Source organism: Gobio gobio, assembly GCF_949357685.1.
Source record: "Gobio gobio genome assembly, chromosome: 4".
Lineage (NCBI taxonomy): Eukaryota > Metazoa > Chordata > Actinopteri > Cypriniformes > Gobionidae > Gobio > Gobio gobio.
In genome coordinates, this window is record NC_137100.1 from 3,243,448 (window position 1) to 3,263,447 (window position 20,000).

A 20,000-nucleotide genomic window follows, 5' to 3' on the forward strand; every position below is an offset into this window, starting at 1 on the left:
TTAGCCTCCTCGGCTAACCTCACAGGAATACAGTTCTTGCTAACAGCTGCTCACTGCTAATGCTATCGGAGTGTGAATGTGTGTCTAACATCCTATGGCTGCGTCCGAAATCGCATTCTCTCTTGAGGAGGTGCTTATTTGGAGTAAGTTAGCGTCTCTGCCATTCACAAAGCGTCTCCTGTGGCCTCATGGGATAGCAAAGTGTCCATCATATGATTCGATTCATCTTTCTGAACACATGCAGGTTTTCGTCTACTATACAGTAGGGAAGTGTGTGCGATTCAGACGCAGCCAATACGAGCTAATGTTTCTCTTTAAAGACAGAGCCCATGGTGTGTATTAACTGATTACATAATGAGACCGCAGAATTAGTGTGTGTGTGTGTGTGTGTGTGTGTGTGTGTGTGTGTGTGTGTGTGTGTGTGTGTGTGTGTGTGTGGTTAACACTCACTAACCAAAGCTTTTCCAGACATTTTCTCTTACAGAAACTAATCATCGCTGACTCTTCCACCGCTTCGACCACAACATGATTATGTGTTTATTAACGCTCAGACTGAGATGCTAACGCTAATATCTGGTTTTTAGCTGGTCTAATGTGGTCAATAGTTAATCACAGCTGCTCTAAATCAGTCAAAACCGTGTAAAACATGTACAAATAAATAAATACACTTCATTTTAAGGCATCTTTGTTACAGTGGAGTTATATATTTAAGAACTGAGTAATATTAGTTAACTACATGTACTTACTATAGGGTTAGGGTTTGATTTAATCATTTTTTTATGGGTTAAATCAGGCAAAAAATTAAAAAAATTATTAAAAATAATTAAAAAACACAGGAAATCAAAAAGCAGGAACAATAGGAACAAAAACAAACAAAATAAGAGTCCTTAAACACGGAACTGTAACAGTACAGTGTTGTAAGTTAATAGAAAGTAACTATTTTCCAAATAATATTTAAACATATTTAAATAACTACACTGGAAATGGTCCCCTAAAAAGATAACATCTAAATGATTTTACTCATGTGAAAGACATTATATAATCTTACAGAATCAACCTAAATACATTACTTTATACCAACAAAATACATTTTTTCTGGGTTAAATCAAGTAAAACGTTTGAAAAATGTGATTAAAATAAATTAATAAAAATCTGATTAAAATGTATTAATTAATTAAAAAACACAGGAAGTCAAACAGCAGGAACAAAAAAGACTCTTCAAAATAAGAGTCCTTAAACATGAGACATGAACTGTATTTATAATATTAATTTTTCACAGTGTAAATTGGGTCTTTATATAAGAAACTACACTGGAAATGGGTCACCTAAAATGATAACATATAAATGTTTCTGCTCAAATGAAAGATATTATATAATATTATAGAAACAACCTAAATACATTACTTTATACCAACAAAATAAAATAAAAATTTGTGGGTTAAATCAAGTAAAAAAACTATAAAAATCTGATTAAAATAAATTAATACAAAAAGCAGGAACAATAGGAACAAAAACACTTCAAAATAAGAGTCCTAAACACAAGACGGGAACTGTAACAGTACAGTGTTGTAAGTTAATAGAAAGTAAATATTTTCCAAATAATATTTAAACATATTTAATAATATAAATTTTTCACAGTGTAAATTGGGTCTTTATATAAGAAACTACACTGGAAAAGGGTCACCTAAAATGAAAGCATCTAAAATGATTCTGCTCAAATTAAAGACATTATGTAATATTAAAGAAATAACCTAAATATATTACTTTATACCAACAAAATAAATTTGTTTCTAGGTTAAATCAAGTAAAAAAAAAATGGATTAAAATAAATTAATAAAAATCTGATTAAAATGTATTAATTAATTAAAAAACACAGGAAGTCAAACAGCAGAAACAATAGGAACAAAAACACTCTTCAAAATAAGAGTCCTTAAACACAAGACATGGGAAACCACAGAAGAATTATTACAGTAGCATTGTAAGTTAATAGAAAGTAAATATTTTCCAAATAATATTTAAACATTTATATAACAGTGTAAATTGGGTCTTTATATAAGAAACTACACTGGAAATGGGTCATCTGAAATTATGTCTAAATGGTTTTGTTCACAATATATTATTTGATATTGCAGAATCAACCTAGATACATTACCTTATACCAACAAAATAGCTTTTTTGTTGGTGAAATTTTAGGATGCAATAAATAAAACCTACATTTTAGAATGTTGATCCTTTGCGCAAGGCGTCTGAAAGATAATAAAAAAAAAAAAAACGATATATTTGATGGATTAGCAGGATAACTGGGGAAAGTGAGATTAACCTGAGCTAGTTAGAGCTAGACCACCTTGGACCATCAAGAAACTAGCAACTATTTAAAACAAAATGGATGCCGGTGATAACTATATCACATATCTGAGTGGTCAAAGTGGTGTTCAAGTGCTTATGAATGTTTTATACTTATGTTATAATGTGTCCGTCTCTTTTCTACAGCGCTCGAAAGCGGCCCATCCCGTATTACCGTCCGAGCCCATCCTCTTCCAGCTCAGCGAGCAGCTACAGCAGTTCCAGCAGCCGGAGCCGGAGCCGGAGCCGGAGCCGGAGCTACAGCAGTTACAGCAGCCGGAGCCGGAGCCGGAGCCAGAGCCCAGCCCACAGTTACTACAGCCAAAGCAGCTACGAGAGCCCCGGGTTCTGAGAGCAGGACACTGGGAACATCTCCACCAGTCAGGACCTGAAGAAAACCACTGGAGAACCTGCGGATCAGTGGCAGCGGAGATCAGGGTTCCCGGCTGGAGTTACGCTGAAAACATTAACAACTCAACTAAAATAACAGGTTAAAGGTGAAGAGGGTAATTGCACTGCTAAATAATCCTTTTTTTCCTTTTTTTAGCATGTGTCTTGTTTTCCAGAACAAATATCTAAACATTCTTCTAGACACTTTTACTTGAGAAGGTCAAATGACAAAATGTTTCCTGAAAAAGTGAATTTATGCTTAAAATTAGAAAAAATATACATTTTGATCAGTTGATTAACATAATACTGTATTTATACTGAGTAAGAAAACACTTTTTTACAGTGTATTTCTTCTTTTTTTTTTTGTGTGTGTATCTGATATGGAAGCTGGTTTTCGCCTTGGAATAAAAGATAACATTTTTCCTCATAATTCCGACTTTATATCTCACAATTTTTAATTTTTTCCTCATAATTCTGACTTTATATCTCAAAATAAACTCGGAATTTTAAGAAAAATTACAAAAATTGCGAGATATAAACTTGGATTTATGAGAAAAAAGTAAAAAATTGCAAGATATAAAGTCGGAATTATGAGGATAAGGTTAAAAAAGTTCCCAAAAAGTCATAATTTCGAGATATAAACTTGGAATTATGAGAAAAAAAGTCATAATTTCAAGATGCAAACTTGGAATTATGAGAAAAAAGAAAAAATTTCGAGATATAAAGTCTCAAAGAGGGAAAAGAATGAATTTCAAGATATGAACTTGGCATTTTAAGAAAAAAGTAAAAATTTTGAGATATAAAGTTGGAATTATGAGAAAAATAGTAAAAATTTGTTAGATATAAACTTGCCATTTTAAGAAGAAAAAAATTGAGGTTTAAAGTTGGAATTATGAGGGGAAAAGTAAAAATTCCGAGATATAAAGTCGGAATTATGAGGAAAAAAGCCTGGATTTCGAGATTTAAACTTGGAATTTCGAGAAAAAAGTAAAAATTGTAAGATATAAAGTCGGAATTATGCAAAAAAATGTAAGAATTGTGAGATATAAACTTGGAATTTTGAGAAAAAAGTAAAAAATTGCGAGATATAAAGTCGGAATTATGAGGAAAAAGTCCGATTTTAGAGATATAAACTTGCTATTTTAAGAAGAAAAAAAAAATTGAGATGTAAAGTCGGAATTATGAGGAAAAAGTCAGAATTTCGAGATATAAAGTCAAAATTATGAGGAAAAAGTCTGAATTTCGAGATATAAACTTGGCATTTTAAGAAGAAAAAAAAATTGAGATGTAAAGTCGGAATTATGAGAAAAATAGTAAAAATTGTGAGATATAAACTTGGAATTATGAGGAAAAAAATAAAAAAATTGTGAGATATAAAGTCGGAATATGAGGAAAAAGTCAGATTTTCGAGATATAAACTTGGCATTTTGAGAAAAAAAAAACAATATTTTGAGATGTAAAGTTGGAATTATGAGAAAAGTCAGAATTTGAAGATAAAAAGTTGCAATTATCTTTTACATTTTTGTATTCCGTATCGGGAACAAGCTTCCATTATCTGATGCAAATCCTCTCAATCTTTTTTCTTCTAGTTTTGAACAGCATAAAATCAGATTTTTCTGTTCTTTATCTATCAGTTATTTTTCTGACCCCAGAGATTTTTTTCTTATTGTTTTAAGCAAAAACTCACTTCATTTTGATGGTATTATTTTTTTTGTCATTTTGCTACTCCAGTAAATGTTAATATTGCTTTTTTTTAATATACTGGAAAACAAGACAAAACACTTTTTTTTCAGTGTTAAAATACTTTATTAATACAGAGAGTCTCTATCACAGCATAGATCAGTTCCTATATGCATCCCGACCAGCACGGCTCGACCAATGACAGGCGTTTGGGGGCGGGACTTTCTGTTTGCTTGACCAATGACAACAGCGGTAGCGTCCGGGAAACCTGTATGAGGACAGTCATAACTGGTGCTCTCTGAAGAAAAGCATCACAATTATTATCTCGCTTGTTATTTTTACATTTATGTTTAGTCATGCAGAAATTACACACTTCACCCTTAACATAGGCTTTGTTTATAGAGCGAAAATCTTGTGTGTGTGTGTGTGTGTGTGTGTGTGTCCGATTCAAATCCACTCCATTTTGGGTTTTTTTATCATCCTTTCTTTTCACAATTACTCTAATAATAATGATATGGCAAATGACACTGAATATGAAATACACTGGATGAGAAATTTCAGAAGAGCGGATTTGTGTGCAGCGTCAACAAAACATTTTTAGGAAGTGAATTTAAAAAATGCAGACAAAGATACCTGAGGTTACAGAATAAAATACAGCCGGTCTGTAGAGATTAAAACCAGACGCTGACACACACTCACGATGCACACAGATGTTGATGTTGTCAGTGCTTTTATATTAATCATATTCAATGTTACAAATAGATCCAGTGTCTCTATTTAAAGACTAAAAGGCCTGAAGAACAAAGATAAGACGAGCACTTTTTTCCCTGAAATTCTTCCACGCTGCGAAAAATAACCAAAAAAAAAAAACTGGGTAAAGAAAGAGAGACTAATCGTGATGAGGTGTAATCTCACGGCACGAACAAAACGCAAGAACAAACTATACGATTTTACAGGAGCTTATGATTTGGGTGAATCTCATAAAGAACTGTCCGGGTCATTTAGAAGCAAGAAATTAAGCCTGTTTAAGCCACAATTAAGTGCATTTACCCCCAAATATTAACTACAGTAATATATATATATATGCACACCATTTTTTATTTATGCTACTGACAATTGGGTGCTTTAAATGTGTATATTTAGTATTGAAATAATAATTATTCCTCTGGTGCTCTTTGGATGTTTTTGACCCAAATTTTTTAATCGGAATGATAGGAAACTTGGTCAAGGTTTCAACACGCACACAAAAAACATGGATTCATGGACATAAAAAAATGTGTAGAGAAATTAGCATATTGTAAATTAATTCTGATCAATTGATTTAAAATAAAGCTGTATTTATACTGTAAGAAAACACTTTTTTACAGTGTATTTCTTTTTTTTTTTGTTGGTGTATCTGAAATGGAAGCTGGTTTCCGCCTTGGAATAAAAAATAAAAAAGGTAATTGCAACTTTTTCCTCATAATTCCGACTTTATATCTCACAATTTTAAAAAAAATTCTCATAATTCTGACTTTATATCTCGAAATAAACTTGGAATTTTAAGAAAAAAAGACATAATTTCGAGATATGAACCTGGAATTATGAGAAAAAAAGTCTGAATTTCGATATATAAACTTGGCATTTTAAGAAAAAAGTAAAAATTTCGAGATATAAAGTCAAAATTATGAGGAAAAAGTCTGAATTTCGAGATATAAACCTGGAATTATGAAAAAAAAGTCTCAATTTCGATATATAAACTTGGCATTGTAAGAAAAAAGTAAAAATTTCGAGATATAAAGTCGAAATTATGAGGAAAAAGTCATAATTTCGAGATATAAACTTGGAATTATGAGAAAAAAGTCTGAATTTCGAGATATAAACCTGGAATTATAAAAAAAAAGTCTGAATTTCGATATATAAACTTGGCATTTTAAGAAAAAAGTAAAAATTTCGAGATATAAAGTCAAAATTATGAGGAAAAAGTCTGAATTTCGAGATATAAACCTGGAATTATGAAAAAAAAGTCTCAATTTCGATATATAAACTTGGCATTGTAAGAAAAAAGTCAAAATTTCGAGATATAAAGTCGAAATTATGAGGAAAAAGTCATAATTTCGAGATATAAATTCAAAATTATGAGGAAAAAGTCTGAATTTCGAGATATAAACCTGGAATTATAAAAAAAAGTCTGATTTTCGAGATATAAACTTGGATATTATGAGAAAAAAGCACAAAGAATTTCCTCTAGTGGAAGCGTTTGGTACTGCGCCCAAACAATCTTTAATGGTGCGTTCACACCGGACGCGAATGACGCGATTCGCGTGAGTGATTTCAGGGCTCCAGAGTGCGACTAAATGGTCGCATTTTGCGACTAAAATTTGAGAGTGTGCGACTGAATTTTACATCCAGTCGCACATGTGCGACCAGTAAATTTGCCTGCTGTCGGTACTGGAGAAATTAAGAAAATACACTTACTAATTATAATTGATAGACGTTATGTCTGGCAAATTCTATCTTTGCCAGCCGTTTCTATATGAGAGAAATAGAATATTAAACCATTTGTCCGTGATGCATTTTTGCTATTCGCAATCCAGAAGAGAGAGAAAGCGAGCGCGCTCTGTCACGTGGAGCTGCGAACACAACACCACAGTCAGCTTAATGAGTGACGATGGCCAAGAACTAAACAAAAGTTTAGTCTGCTTACACTTTAGGGATGTGCTGTGATATTAATCTAATTTTATTTTCGATTTTGGCTTCCAAGAATTATAAAAAGATGGTATGAGGTAAAACTATTCCTATAGCCGTGTTCCGTCGAGCGCGACTTCCCTTCACAGCTGCGCTGTCATTTCTCCCTAAACCTAAACTAAACGTCAGAATCAGTGATTGTTGTAAACTGCAGTCTCTACTGTTGCTAAACTGCGGGATGTGTTTGATAATAAAGAGCTATTAAATGCACAATAATCCGCGCAAGAGACGCTGTTTCCAGCTTCAAGGCGGCTTATGTGTGTGTGCTGCGAAATGGACCGGCTTGCACTTAATATTTTAGGCTTCGTGTGCGCGTCTAAACCATCAAATAAACAACAAATAGCCGGTGTCAAAATGACCGGATTGGAGAGTAGTTATTTTAACAGTTTATATCTTAAATGGGCGTAAATAGTTTGGAGAAATGGAGAATATGATATTATTAGTTCTACATTCGATCGGTCTTAAAGGGGCAGCGTCTAATAAACCGGCTGACGATTGAGCCATTAATGCGAATCGAACAAAAGGCAAATAGAAAATATTCACATCTCTTGAATTAATAACTTTAGCTTTTATAAGCATTAATCTATCAATTTATACAGTGAAAACTATGCAGTGTTATTTTACATTTCATTACTTTATTAGATGTCTTTGTAGGTTTGTTCTTTACTGTAATATTAATGTTAGCAGGACTTCTGAATGCTGCACACTGGTCCATTTACAAATAGATGTTTTATATTTTTGTTCAAACTTTGCGGTTTCTTTTGCTATAGATATTTTACTTTTCAGATTATAAAGCCATGTTAATTATGTTCTTAATTATGTTTTTTTTTATAATAAAGTATAATAAAAAGTACCGGATCGATAAGCAGTATCGGTAAGACTAGTAATACCATTAAAACCTTAACGATACCGATTCCTATTAGTAATACAGTGGAAATTAGTAGATTTGGTTAGCATGTTGATTTACGGTGTGCGCCCCTAAAATTTCTGGTTGTGCCCCTAAAATGTTCAGTTGGGGGCCACTGTGCTCCTAGTGAAAAAAGTTAGTCTGGAGCCCTGGATTTACATGTTAAGTCAATGCAAAGACGCAAATCGATATTCTGCGGCGCAATTCGTGCGAATGAGGCGGCGCGAATGACGAGATTCTGAACTTTGCCGTTTGTTCGCGCCACGTTAACCAATCAGGAGCCTGCTCGCGGCTGTCACGTGGTGAAGTGACGTGATAAACGGAGCCACTCATTCAACATGGAGGAACGACAGATATCGGCAGTGAGCAGTCACACGGAGCTATTCGCTTCAAATTCAAAATGTTCAAGAGTCCAACTAGACGCGATAGAAGCGTATTTGACGCTCAATTCGCGTTTGGTGAAAACGCGGCATTACTGAAAGCTAATTTCTTGAGATATCAACCTCAAATTTGGAACACACAATGTTTAGATTTATTATTTTCGCAGTTGTAGTAAAACTTGTTTTGGAAAATATATATTTCGTATATTTTTGAACAATACACTTAAAACTTCTAAAACTACTTTTTAAGTTGACCCTTTCTCTTCAGCAATAATCTGCCGAGTGTTTTATTTAAAATGAGACCAAACTTCAGTCTGTCCTCTAAAGCATTCAAGATTTATGACCGTTTAAGTTGGAAAAAGTGAATAAATGGATAATAACTACAGCGTAAATATAATCTGGTACCACAAAATCCCCTAAAAATACAAAATATTAAATTAAAAACATTATCAAACTAAAATATAGTACATTCACTTAATTAAAAAAACTGTATTATTTAAAAAAATAAATTCTTTTAAAAATGTAATTCCTTAAAAAAAATTTATTAAATTAAAATTACATTAAATTAAATGATTTACCACCTTTCAGATCTTTGCTCAAAAAGTGAATAAATGGATAATAACTACTGCGTAAATATAATCTGGTACCACAAAATCCCCTAAAAATACAAAATATTAAATGAAAACATTATCAAACTAAAATATAGTTAATTCATGTAATTAAAATAAAAATAAAAAATTATTTTAACATTTTAATTATTTTGAAAATTAAATTATATTAAAATTACATTAAATAAAATGATTGACCGCCTTTCAGATCTATGCTCAAAAAGTGAATAAATGAATAATATCTACTGCGTAAATATCATTTAGTACCACAAAATATTTAATGAAAAACATTATCAAACTAAAATACAGTACATCAATTTAATTGAAATAATTTTTTTTATAAAAACACAAATTAAATAAAATTATTGACCGGCACGCAAGGAGCACCAGAGGGTTAAACATGCTTCATTTTACAAATTATGCGAATATATATATATTTTTTTTGTTTGTTTTTTAATATGTTACTTTGGGTTAAAAATGACTGACAGCTTTAATTATTATTATTTTTTTTTTTTAGAGATTCACCCGTTTATGATTTTATAAAAGCACATCTGTTTTTGTTAGTCTGTTTTAAAGTTGTATTATAATGACTGTACGTCCGGATGTTTGAGTTTGAGTATTTCCGCTGCGAGTTTTGGCTGTAAACTATGCACTGTATATTCCAAGTTATATAGCGGATCATATAAAGGCTTCGTATGTGGAAAAGCTTGGCATGATGCAGAGGATCTGGGTGTGAGACGCTCTCCTGCCCTCCTTTACTCTTCGATCTCTTTGGAAAATCCATATCTGATGCACCTATAATGAGTCCATTTTGGAGATGTGATATTTCTTATTATATACAGTATTCCACTTCTATTTTGGCTGTGTTTAGTGCATATAAATACGGTTAGAGCTCTGTGTTGTACAGTTATGATCCCGTCTCTAGTGTAGGTGCACTTACCTGAAACCAGGCTGCAAAAATATACACGCACACGTCTTTTTTCAGCATATTTATTCATGTTATTCTATTTATTCGGTGATGCTGTTTATTTAATATCCGTTGCATATTTATTTTGTTATTTATTACTTTTTGGCTCTGAGAAAATGTTTTTATAAGGAGTTGCACATTTTCTGTGCGTATTGCACGTTTGCAGAGTTTGTAATGACGAGCTTTAAAGTCAACATGAAGATTATTTTCAATGATTCGTCAATGCATGTAATTCCAAAAATTTACTTTATCAATCTGCATCAAAATTGAACAACTTTCTTTTCAGGTGTCGGATAAAATACCACATTTTTCTTGAATTTTTCCTTGCAAATACGTCACATTCTGGAAGTATCATGTTGACCTTAAATGCAGAATGTTTTGTTTTTCATGCAGAAGACTGGTTGTTCTCTGTTTTATATTTATTATAATTTATTGTACTGTTTTTCTCTCGTTCCCTCCTTCAAATGGAGACTGAGCTGGCCTTTTTATCAGTTATTTCTTTGTCTTTATTCCCTGAAATGAGCTAATATAGGAGGCGGATTACAGGCTCATGTGAACTTTAACCTTATGATGCAGGAAACGGCCTCAGTCTTCCTTTTTATGTCAGTGTTATATGATTTTACAGACACCTGTTGATTCAATAATGTGAGTTGATACGGCTCCATCTTCCCAACTGTAAAAAGTCAGTAGATTTAGTGACCAGTCATAATTAAACACATAATAAAAGTATCTGCAAATGAATCATCTTCATGTCCTGGTCTTGCTTTTGAGTTTTGGCTTGTTTCTTGTGCTCAGAATGTAATCAAATGTTCCTTGTGAAAAAGTAGCACATTTAAGCTAAATGAGTACATAATATAAAAATATATATACACTATATTGGCAAAACTTTACATGAACATGCACATTCTTAATCCGTAGGGTTTAATATTTAATAACTGTAACAGCTTCAGCTCTTCTGGGAAGGCATTCCTCAAGGTTTAGGAGTGTGTTTATGGGAATTCTTCTAGAAGCGCGTTTGTGATGTTGGACGAGAAGGCCTGGCTCTCAGTCTCCGCTCTAATTCATCCCAAAGCTGTTCTATCGGGTTGAGGTCAGGACTCAAGTTCCTCCACACCAAACTCGCTCATCCATGTCTTTATGGAGCGACGCTCATGCTGGGACAGGAAGGGGCCGTCCCCAAACTGGTCCCGCAAAGTTGGGAGCATGAAATTGTCCAAAATGTCTTGGTGAAGCATGGTGAAGTTCCTTTCACTGGAACTAAGGGGCCAACCCCTGAAAAACAACCCCACCCCATAATCCCCCCTCCACCAAACTTTACACTTGGCACGATGCAGTCAGGCAAGTCCCGTTCTCCAGGCAACCGCCAAACCCAGACTCGTCCATGGGATTGTCAGACAGAGAAGCGTGATTGGTCACTCAGAGAACACATCTCCACTGCTCTAGAGTCCAGTGGCGGCACGCTTTACCCCACTGCATCACATGCTTTGGTGATGTAAGGCTTGGATGAGCTGCTCGGCCATGGAAACCCATTCCATGAAGCTCTACACGCTGTTCTTGAGCTCATCTGAAGGACACAGAAGTTTGGAGGTCTGGAGCTCTTGGCGACTTCTGTGTCCCTCAGCATGCGCTGACCCCGCTCTGTGATTGGCTGAGTTGCTGTTGTTCCCAATCACTTCCACTTTGTTATAACACCACTAACAGTTGAGCGTGGAATATTTAATATAATATTCGGCCTTATTGCACAGGTGTCCACCGATCACGGCCAAACACCGAGGTCCTGTGATAATATTAGTCCCGTGCGAATCGGCATCTCTGTGATTTGGCCGGGATTAGGCGGATCGTATATGATTTTTGCAAGGTTTTTGTTTCCTGTGCAAATTTTTTTATTTGGGAGTAAATTGCTTGAATGGTGTGTTTAATATTATTCTTAATGAAAAACACAAAAACAGAACATTACAATGACAAACTCGTTTAAATGGGCGCTTTTACATTTAGGTTTGAAAATGAATCTTCCGCCAGGTATTGTTATTATTGCTCAGTTCAGTTTTTAATTGCGTCTGTTCTCTAACTGAACTAAATTGTTTTTATTACTATAAAACAATCAAAATGATATCGATACGACTGTTTATAATTTCATACAGCTGTATCTATAACGAAGTCTTGACATCATATCCGGGAGATAAGTCAGTAAATTCGAGTAACATCACAGGCTTGCTTATCTTGGCGAATGCGCCACGCAAAATTCAGATGTGGGGGCATCATTTCTAAATCACACGAGGTCCCCAGATAATACTAATCCTGTGCGAATAGGGCTTAAGAATGTAATGTTTTTGGACACTTGACTGCATGTAATTTACAATTGAATGAAAATCTATCATAGTTTTAATTAATATTAAATGCAATTAAATCAAATTTAGAATGTTTTCGCCCTCTTAAATAGCATATTTATATGTATTTTTGGTAACATTTGGGCCCTATCATAGACCCGGCGCAATGTGACACCAGGCGTGACACAAGTGTGTTCTGCTAGTTTCATCCTGACGCCGTTCTCATGTTCACGTCCAGCTTCACGTTGTTTAAGGGCGTTTTCACACCTACCTTGTTTGGTCCGGATTTTCGGACTTTTTAGTTTGGTCCGAATCAAAATTGCAGGTGTGAAACCTCCCCCGTACTACGGTCCGGACCAAACAGACGAAATTTGGTCCGACGAAAAGAGGAAGTCTCGGTCCGGATCAAACTGAACAAAGGTTCGGTTCGTTTCTAGTGTGAAAGCATTTTCTGTATGGTTCACACTTTCAGAGCATTTACAGGAAGTTCCTGTTTATGTTTAAATATTATAATGTTATTTTTAAATTCAGGCTACATTGATTATGAAAAGTGAAAATATGCGCAATATGTCAGAAGACAGAAAGTCAGAAATAATTTTGAACGAAATTTTGTATGATTTTGCTTAGAAAGCATTTCTTTAATGGGAATTTCGTTTTGTATAAATTGTATCTTAATTTTAATCAACGTTTAATCAGATAATTGCCTGGATTTAATAAATAAGAAGCAAATAGTCTATAGCAGACAATAATCTCGGGAGCGATCACATTACACATGAACTGGAGCGGGTCTCAAATAAACCAAAACTCAGCAGCTACTCGTCTCACAAACATGAGAAATATGTGTATATAAAGCTTGAAATGTCCACTTTTAAACGTAACGAATACAAAATAGTCAAGCAATGCGCTCTGTTCAATAGTGGCAACGATATGCGTCCGTTCATTCATTCTTGTCAAAGACGCTGACGTCAGACGCAAGTCCGTTTACAAACCAATCAATGTCCAGATGCCGCCCACATAGATGATGACGAGTGGACACAAGTGTGTCATGTAAAGCTCTTTAGTGCGCTCACATGATTGCAATGTGAAACCAAACCAAAGCTAACCGAATGTATAAAAAGTATCAAAACATGAACTTTGGTTCGGACCTTGGTGCGGACTTTCAGGTGTGAAAACGCCCTAAATCAGCACTAGGTAGTTTTTGCTCTCGGGGTCCCCCTACAGTTGGGAAACAGTATTGTCCTCTACTACTGTCGTAAACTCTGTCATTCTACATCAGGGGATGCATCGCACGTGCATTTGTTGACATTACAACTATGATAGCCCTGAACACTGCAGGAGGAGTTCACCTGTCTATGGAGTTCACATGCAGGTGTTCTGCTTGCGTCGCGTGTGAAACGTCTTCATCCCAGGTACAGTGGCATATATTTCAGCATGTCATATGAATATAATTTCATGGGTTTTATTTTTTTCAAACGCCAAATGATCGCGATGCTCACGTTTACAAGCCAGCGTCATTATAGTAGCCTAGTCTATTGGTTACCGTTTCACGGAATCTATATTATACTTCAATTCAATGTTTGAGTGGTAGGTAATAACCATATATCGTCAATATTATAATATCAAGCTACCATAGATGAATCTGCAAATTTGAAAAATCGATTTGCATTATAGCTTGAGGAAAGACAAATAAACCAATATCACAGACATGTTAGGTATCCTACACTCTCAGAAAAAAAGGTACAGGGCTGTCACTGGGGCGGTACCCTAAGGTACAAAAGTGAAAAGGTACATCTTTGTACCTTACTCACCCCTGAAAGGTACATTTTAGTACCTCAAAAGGTACATATCAGTACTTTAAGAGTGCATATTAGTACCTTAAAGTTACATATTAATACCTTAAAGGTACATATTAGCAGGGGCGGGTCTAGACAATTTTTCGTGGGGGGGCCAGGCTGGGGCACAGACTCAGAGAGGGGTGGCACATTTAAATACATGTAAACAGTGAACCAGTATAAATAGCCCTACACTGGAGGTAATAATACTGTATATTATTGATAACAAAACATATTATAATGAGTGAAAATGAATTAAAAATGAGCAACTTCAAATTTGATATGAAATAACAAATAACTCAACATTAGTAGAAGAACATGGGTTGTGGTAAATGCAATGCAAGCATGATTTTTTTCCATCATAATTGTATATAGTTGTAAACAAGATGGACCAACATAATTGACAAGAGTAGAAAGGCTTTTGAGCTCAACAAGAAGCTGTAGCAGTGTTTATTCATATTTATATTACATTATAAATATATTATATTTGTTTCCCACAGGATTTTTTGAGACTATGCTGGGTAGACATTGGTCCCTCTAGGCTAGGGGTTGCTCCCCAAAAGAAAATTGTTCATTTTAAATTTAAATGCATAAATCTGGTGCATTTTGAGAGAAAAATTAAGTGACTATCCATAAAGAAATGTGTTTTTTGTAAACAATTTTGTACTTTAGTAGTAATTTATTTATTTATTGGTTGCATAGATATGAATGGTGATGGTATAGGGCACATAAATGATAGTTCATAAAGGGTAAAACATGGAGAGTATGCATTCAAACCATCAAAAATATACAGCAAAAGAGGTTACCTTCGTTGAATTAACTTATTTCTAGAATAATTAGTGGGGGCCTGTAATACATATTTATTATGTGAATATTTAGGCTATAGGGTCTAACTGTTCAAATTACTCATGGTTCAGTCTGTATGTGCTATATTCAGGGAAAAAATAACTACTGTCAAATAAAAATAAAGAAGATAAAAACAAATGATCTAACTATGCAAAAGCACAAATAAATACAATCAGAGCAAAGATACTTAAAAAATAAACAGTGCTTTTCAGGTTTTTCTGGTAGATCTAACATTAGTTCTCAGAAATGGAATATCAGTAATCAAATGTAAAATTGCATTGCATAGCCTATTTGACTGTATAAATTAAAGACTGTTATTAAAGTTATAAAAGCTAAAGCAGTGAGTGATTTCCTTGTCTTTTGTAGTTTGATTAACATTAAAAACACAGACAGCAGGAATATTAGTTTGCTAGAATACTCAAGACGATCATGTTGACAATTTTTGTGTGAATTTGTCCGTTTAGGCGGAAGACTTTAAAGAGAACTCAATATTTGCTCTCTATCTGAGACGCGGGTTTGCGTGCTTCGGATGAGCACACACACACACACACACACACACACACACACACACACACACACACACACACACACACACACACACTCTTCTCACAGCGCACAACTTCTCATTCGCGTCTTCTAGCTCCTGAATTGGCTTATTTTTAGTTTATTTTTGTGCTCAAATGTTTTTTTATAAGCTTTAAAGTAGAGAAACCAACCACCGCACTTCGCCGTCCGTTTGCTCCCACTATTTACTCCGATAACAACACGTGACGGTAGAGTGGTTCCTCTCCAGTGCAGAGGCGCTCCACAACCACAACAACAACAGGGGGATGAGTGCAGTGGCCACTTGCATGCATACAATAAAATATAAATAAATCAATGCTCTGTAAAATATTAGTTTTAGTTAAGAAAACCGCTGGAACTACTTGTAAAGAATTAATACTGACAAGTCCAACAACATATTACCTTCCGACTCTGATGGGTGGGGGGGCACTTGGGGTGGCCAATTACATTTTGGGGGTGGCCCGTGCCACCCCAGGCCCCCCTCTGGCCCCGCCCCTGCATATTAGTACCTTTTTTGTTATGTACCTTAGGGTACCGCCCCAGTGACAGCAATGTACCTTTTTTTCTGACAGTGTAAAATATGATTTTGTACGTCTTATGTATTTACTTGCAAGAATGTAGCCTCTCCTCCTTCAGCTCACGCTAACGAGCAAACGCTGGCCAATGTTGATCCTCCTGCCTTTAATCCCATCACTTTCTCCTTTCCTCTTTTGCTTTCCTCCGACAAAACCTTTGCTTTCTTATTTTTCTGTGCTGCTTCGGCCATGACTATAACATTCGGCAACAAACGATAGTTTTTCTCGTACGTCCGAATTTAAGGAAGTGGTGGTGGAAGTGACGGATATGGCGTAAAGCAGTCGAATTTTGTAGTTCTTTTTGTTCTCGGGTTACTACCCGAAACCCGAAGTTTAAAAGTACGATTAAAAACGATACAGACCCCGTCAGGCTATGGCAGATGTGTCATTCAACCTATTGTAAGTCGATGTATCATCACAAGAGGTTTGAAAATATATTATAAAGGTTGAAAAGTTACCTAGTGCTGCTTTAAATATCAAATATCAAATGGGCGTCTGGTCTGAACCAGGTGTGTTCAGGAGCATTGTTGTGTTGCTATTGTGAGGAACTGGAAACCACTGCGACCAACACACACCTGCTCTAAAGTCAATAGCGCAGTATTTGTTGTGTTGTTTAAAGGGTGTGTTAGTAATATGAGCCTATAGGCGGAGCACAACGCGCGTACACACACAGTGACACAGCACACACACATTATTAAATATTAAAAATAAAAGTATTCCTCTCTGGAGAAGCGCTCAGTCTCTCCTCATGTAAATAGCGAATCCGTCATGGTGTGAGCGCAATTGGCTTTTAAAGGGAAAGGGAGATGAGACTCTGATTGGTTTATTGCACGTTACGCCCAAAACACACCCATGACTCATTAAGAGACGAGGGACGACCCTTTTGGATCATGCGGCAACTATTTTTCCCGTCGTTAAACTAGCAAAAGTGGATTCGGACACGCCCTAAGTGCATGAGCTCAGATAGTTAAAATAGGGCCCTTAAGTTCAGTGTCCAATTCAAATGCACAATTCACAATAGTGTACCTTTAACTTTAATGTGGGTTCACTTTATTTTGATGGTCCCTTTAACACATTCTGTTGACTATAAGTAAAGTTGCACCTACATGTAAAAACAGAATGAGTTGACATGTACTTGCAAAGTTACTTATAGTATAATGTCTGTTAGAGGACCATCACAATAAAGTGTTAGCAGATATTACGCAGACCGTCTACTTATGCTCTGATGAGAGATAGTTGACATACAGTTGCAAAGTTCACAGAGTGCTCAAAAGGGACCATCAAAATAAAGCGTTACCGTTAGTGCAACTGTAGTGTTGAAATCATACTTAAGTACTTTACGTGTGCAAAATAAGTGCACAGAAGAGTATCACAACAATTATTCAAAATGTACAATAAAGTAAAGCTTTTAATTTGACATTATTACAAAGTACAGGCCTACTTAAGTGTATGAAAGTGACTCTCTCTAAGTGGTCTTTTATTTCGTTTATATTATATTACCTGCAAGTATAGATAGATATTTAAGAAATATATACTCTTTAAGATTTAGAGTACAGTACAAGTGCTCATTCAACACAATTAATATTCACAAAGCACTTGCATACGGCATATTGTGCACAACATTTTTGATAACAAATTTGAAAAATGTGAAAACTATTGTGTAAAAACTAAACTATGTTTATACATATTATATATTAATATGGCAAGCCATTTTAACATTTAATCCTTTAATTTCTAATTTTGGGAACACTTAATTTACAGTGTCCTTGTTACACATGTTGCATGTAGTTGTAGTAAAAACTATAAATGATGCATAATTACATGCAACTAACCATAAACCGACCCCGGTAACACTTTATTTTACAGCATCCTTTTTACACGTTACATGTACTTACCATAGTAATAACAGTTAATTATGCATAATTACATGCAACTAAATCATTATGTCACAGAACTTAAATGCATAATTACACTGTAACAGACAATGTAAAATATATCTATTGAATAAGCACTAGTATCTATTGAATAAGCACTAGTATCTATTGAATAAGCACTAGTACCTAAAGAATAAGCACTAGTACCTAAAGAATAAGCACTAGTATCTATTGAATAAGCACTAGTACCTATTGAATAATCACTAGTATCTATTGAATACTAGTATCTATTGAATAAGCTCTAGTATCTATTGAATAAGCACTAGTACCTATTGAATAATCACTAGTATCTATTGAATACTAGTTTCTATTGAATAAGCACTAGTACCTATTGAATAATCACTAGTACCTATTGAATACTAGTATCTATTGAATAAGCTCTAGTATCTATTGAATAAGCACTAGTATCTATTGAATTCTAGTATCTATTGAATAAGCTCTAGTATCTTTTGAATAAGCACTAGTATCTATTGAATTCTAGTATCTATTGAATAAGCTCTAGTATCTTTTGAATAAGCACTAGTATCTATTGAATAATCACTAGTACCTATTGAACACTAGTATCTATTGAATAATCACTAGTACCTATTGAATTCTAGTATCTATTGAATAAGCTCTAGTATCTATTGAATAAGCTCTAGTATCTTTTGAATAAGCACTAGTATCTATTGAATAATCACTAGTATCTATTGAACACTAGTACCTATTGAATAAGCACTAGTACCTATTGAACACTAGTACCTATTGAATAAGCACTAGTACCTATTGAACACTAGTACCTATTGAATAAGCACTAGTACCTATTGAATAAGCACTAGTACCTATTGAATAAGCACTAGTATCTATTGAACACTAGTACCTATTGAATAAGCACTAGTATCTATTGAACACTAGTACCTATTGAATAAGCACTAGTACCTATTGAATAAGCACTAGTACCTATTGAACACTAGTACCTATTGAATAAGCACTAGTATCTATTGAACACTAGTACCTATTGAATAAGCACTAGTATCTATTGAACACTAGTACCTATTGTATAAGCACTAGTATCTATTGAACACTAGTACCTATTGAATAAGCACTAGTACCTATTGAACACTAGTACCTATTGAATAAGCACTAGTATCTATTGAACACTAGTACCTATTGAATAAGCACTAGTATCTATTGAACACTAGTACCTATTGAATAAGCACTAGTATCTATTGAATAAGCACTAGTATCTATTGAATAAGCTCTAGTATCTATTGAATAAGCACTAGTACCTATTGAATAAGCACTAGTATCTATTGAACACTAGTACCTATTGAATAAGCACTAGTATCTATTGAATAAGCTCTAGTATCTATTGAATAAGCACTAGTATCTATTGAACACTAGTACCTATTGAATAAGCACTAGTATCTATTGAACACTAGTACCTATTGAATAAGCACTAGTACCTATTGAATAAGCACTAGTATCTATTGAATAAGCTCTAGTATCTATTGAATAAGCACTAGTACCTATTGAATAAGCACTAGTATCTATTGAACACTAGTACCTATTGAATAAGCACTAGTATCTATTGAATAAGCTCTAGTATCTATTGAATAAGCACTAGTACCTATTGAATATGCACTAGTACCTATTGAATAAGCACTAGTACCTATTGAATAAGCACTAGTATGTATTGAACACTAGTACCTATTGAATAAGCACTAGTATCTATTGAACACTAGTACCTATTGAATAAGCACTAGTATCTATTGAACACTAGTACCTATTGTATAAGCACTAGTATCTATTGAACACTAGTATCTATTGAACACTAGTATCTATTGAATAAGCTCTAGTATCTATTGAATAAGCTCTAGTATCTTTTGAATAAGCACTAGTATCTATTGAATAATCACTAGTACCTATTGAATTCTAGTA

At 34.4% G+C, this 20,000-nt stretch overlaps 1 protein-coding gene across 1 annotated transcript in view; it reads left to right on the plus strand.

Moving 5' to 3' along the window:
• srrm3 (serine/arginine repetitive matrix 3) overlaps positions 1–3,431 on the plus strand; it is a 167,557-nt gene extending 164,126 nt beyond the window's left edge. Inside the window, exon 14 of the mRNA XM_079815419.1 lies at positions 2,491–3,431. Within this exon, the coding sequence (XP_079671545.1) occupies positions 2,491–2,695 (205 nt within the window). The 3' untranslated portion in view covers positions 2,696–3,431. The remainder of the gene's footprint in view (positions 1–2,490) is intronic.
• Positions 3,432–20,000: the final 16,569 nt, after the last annotated feature.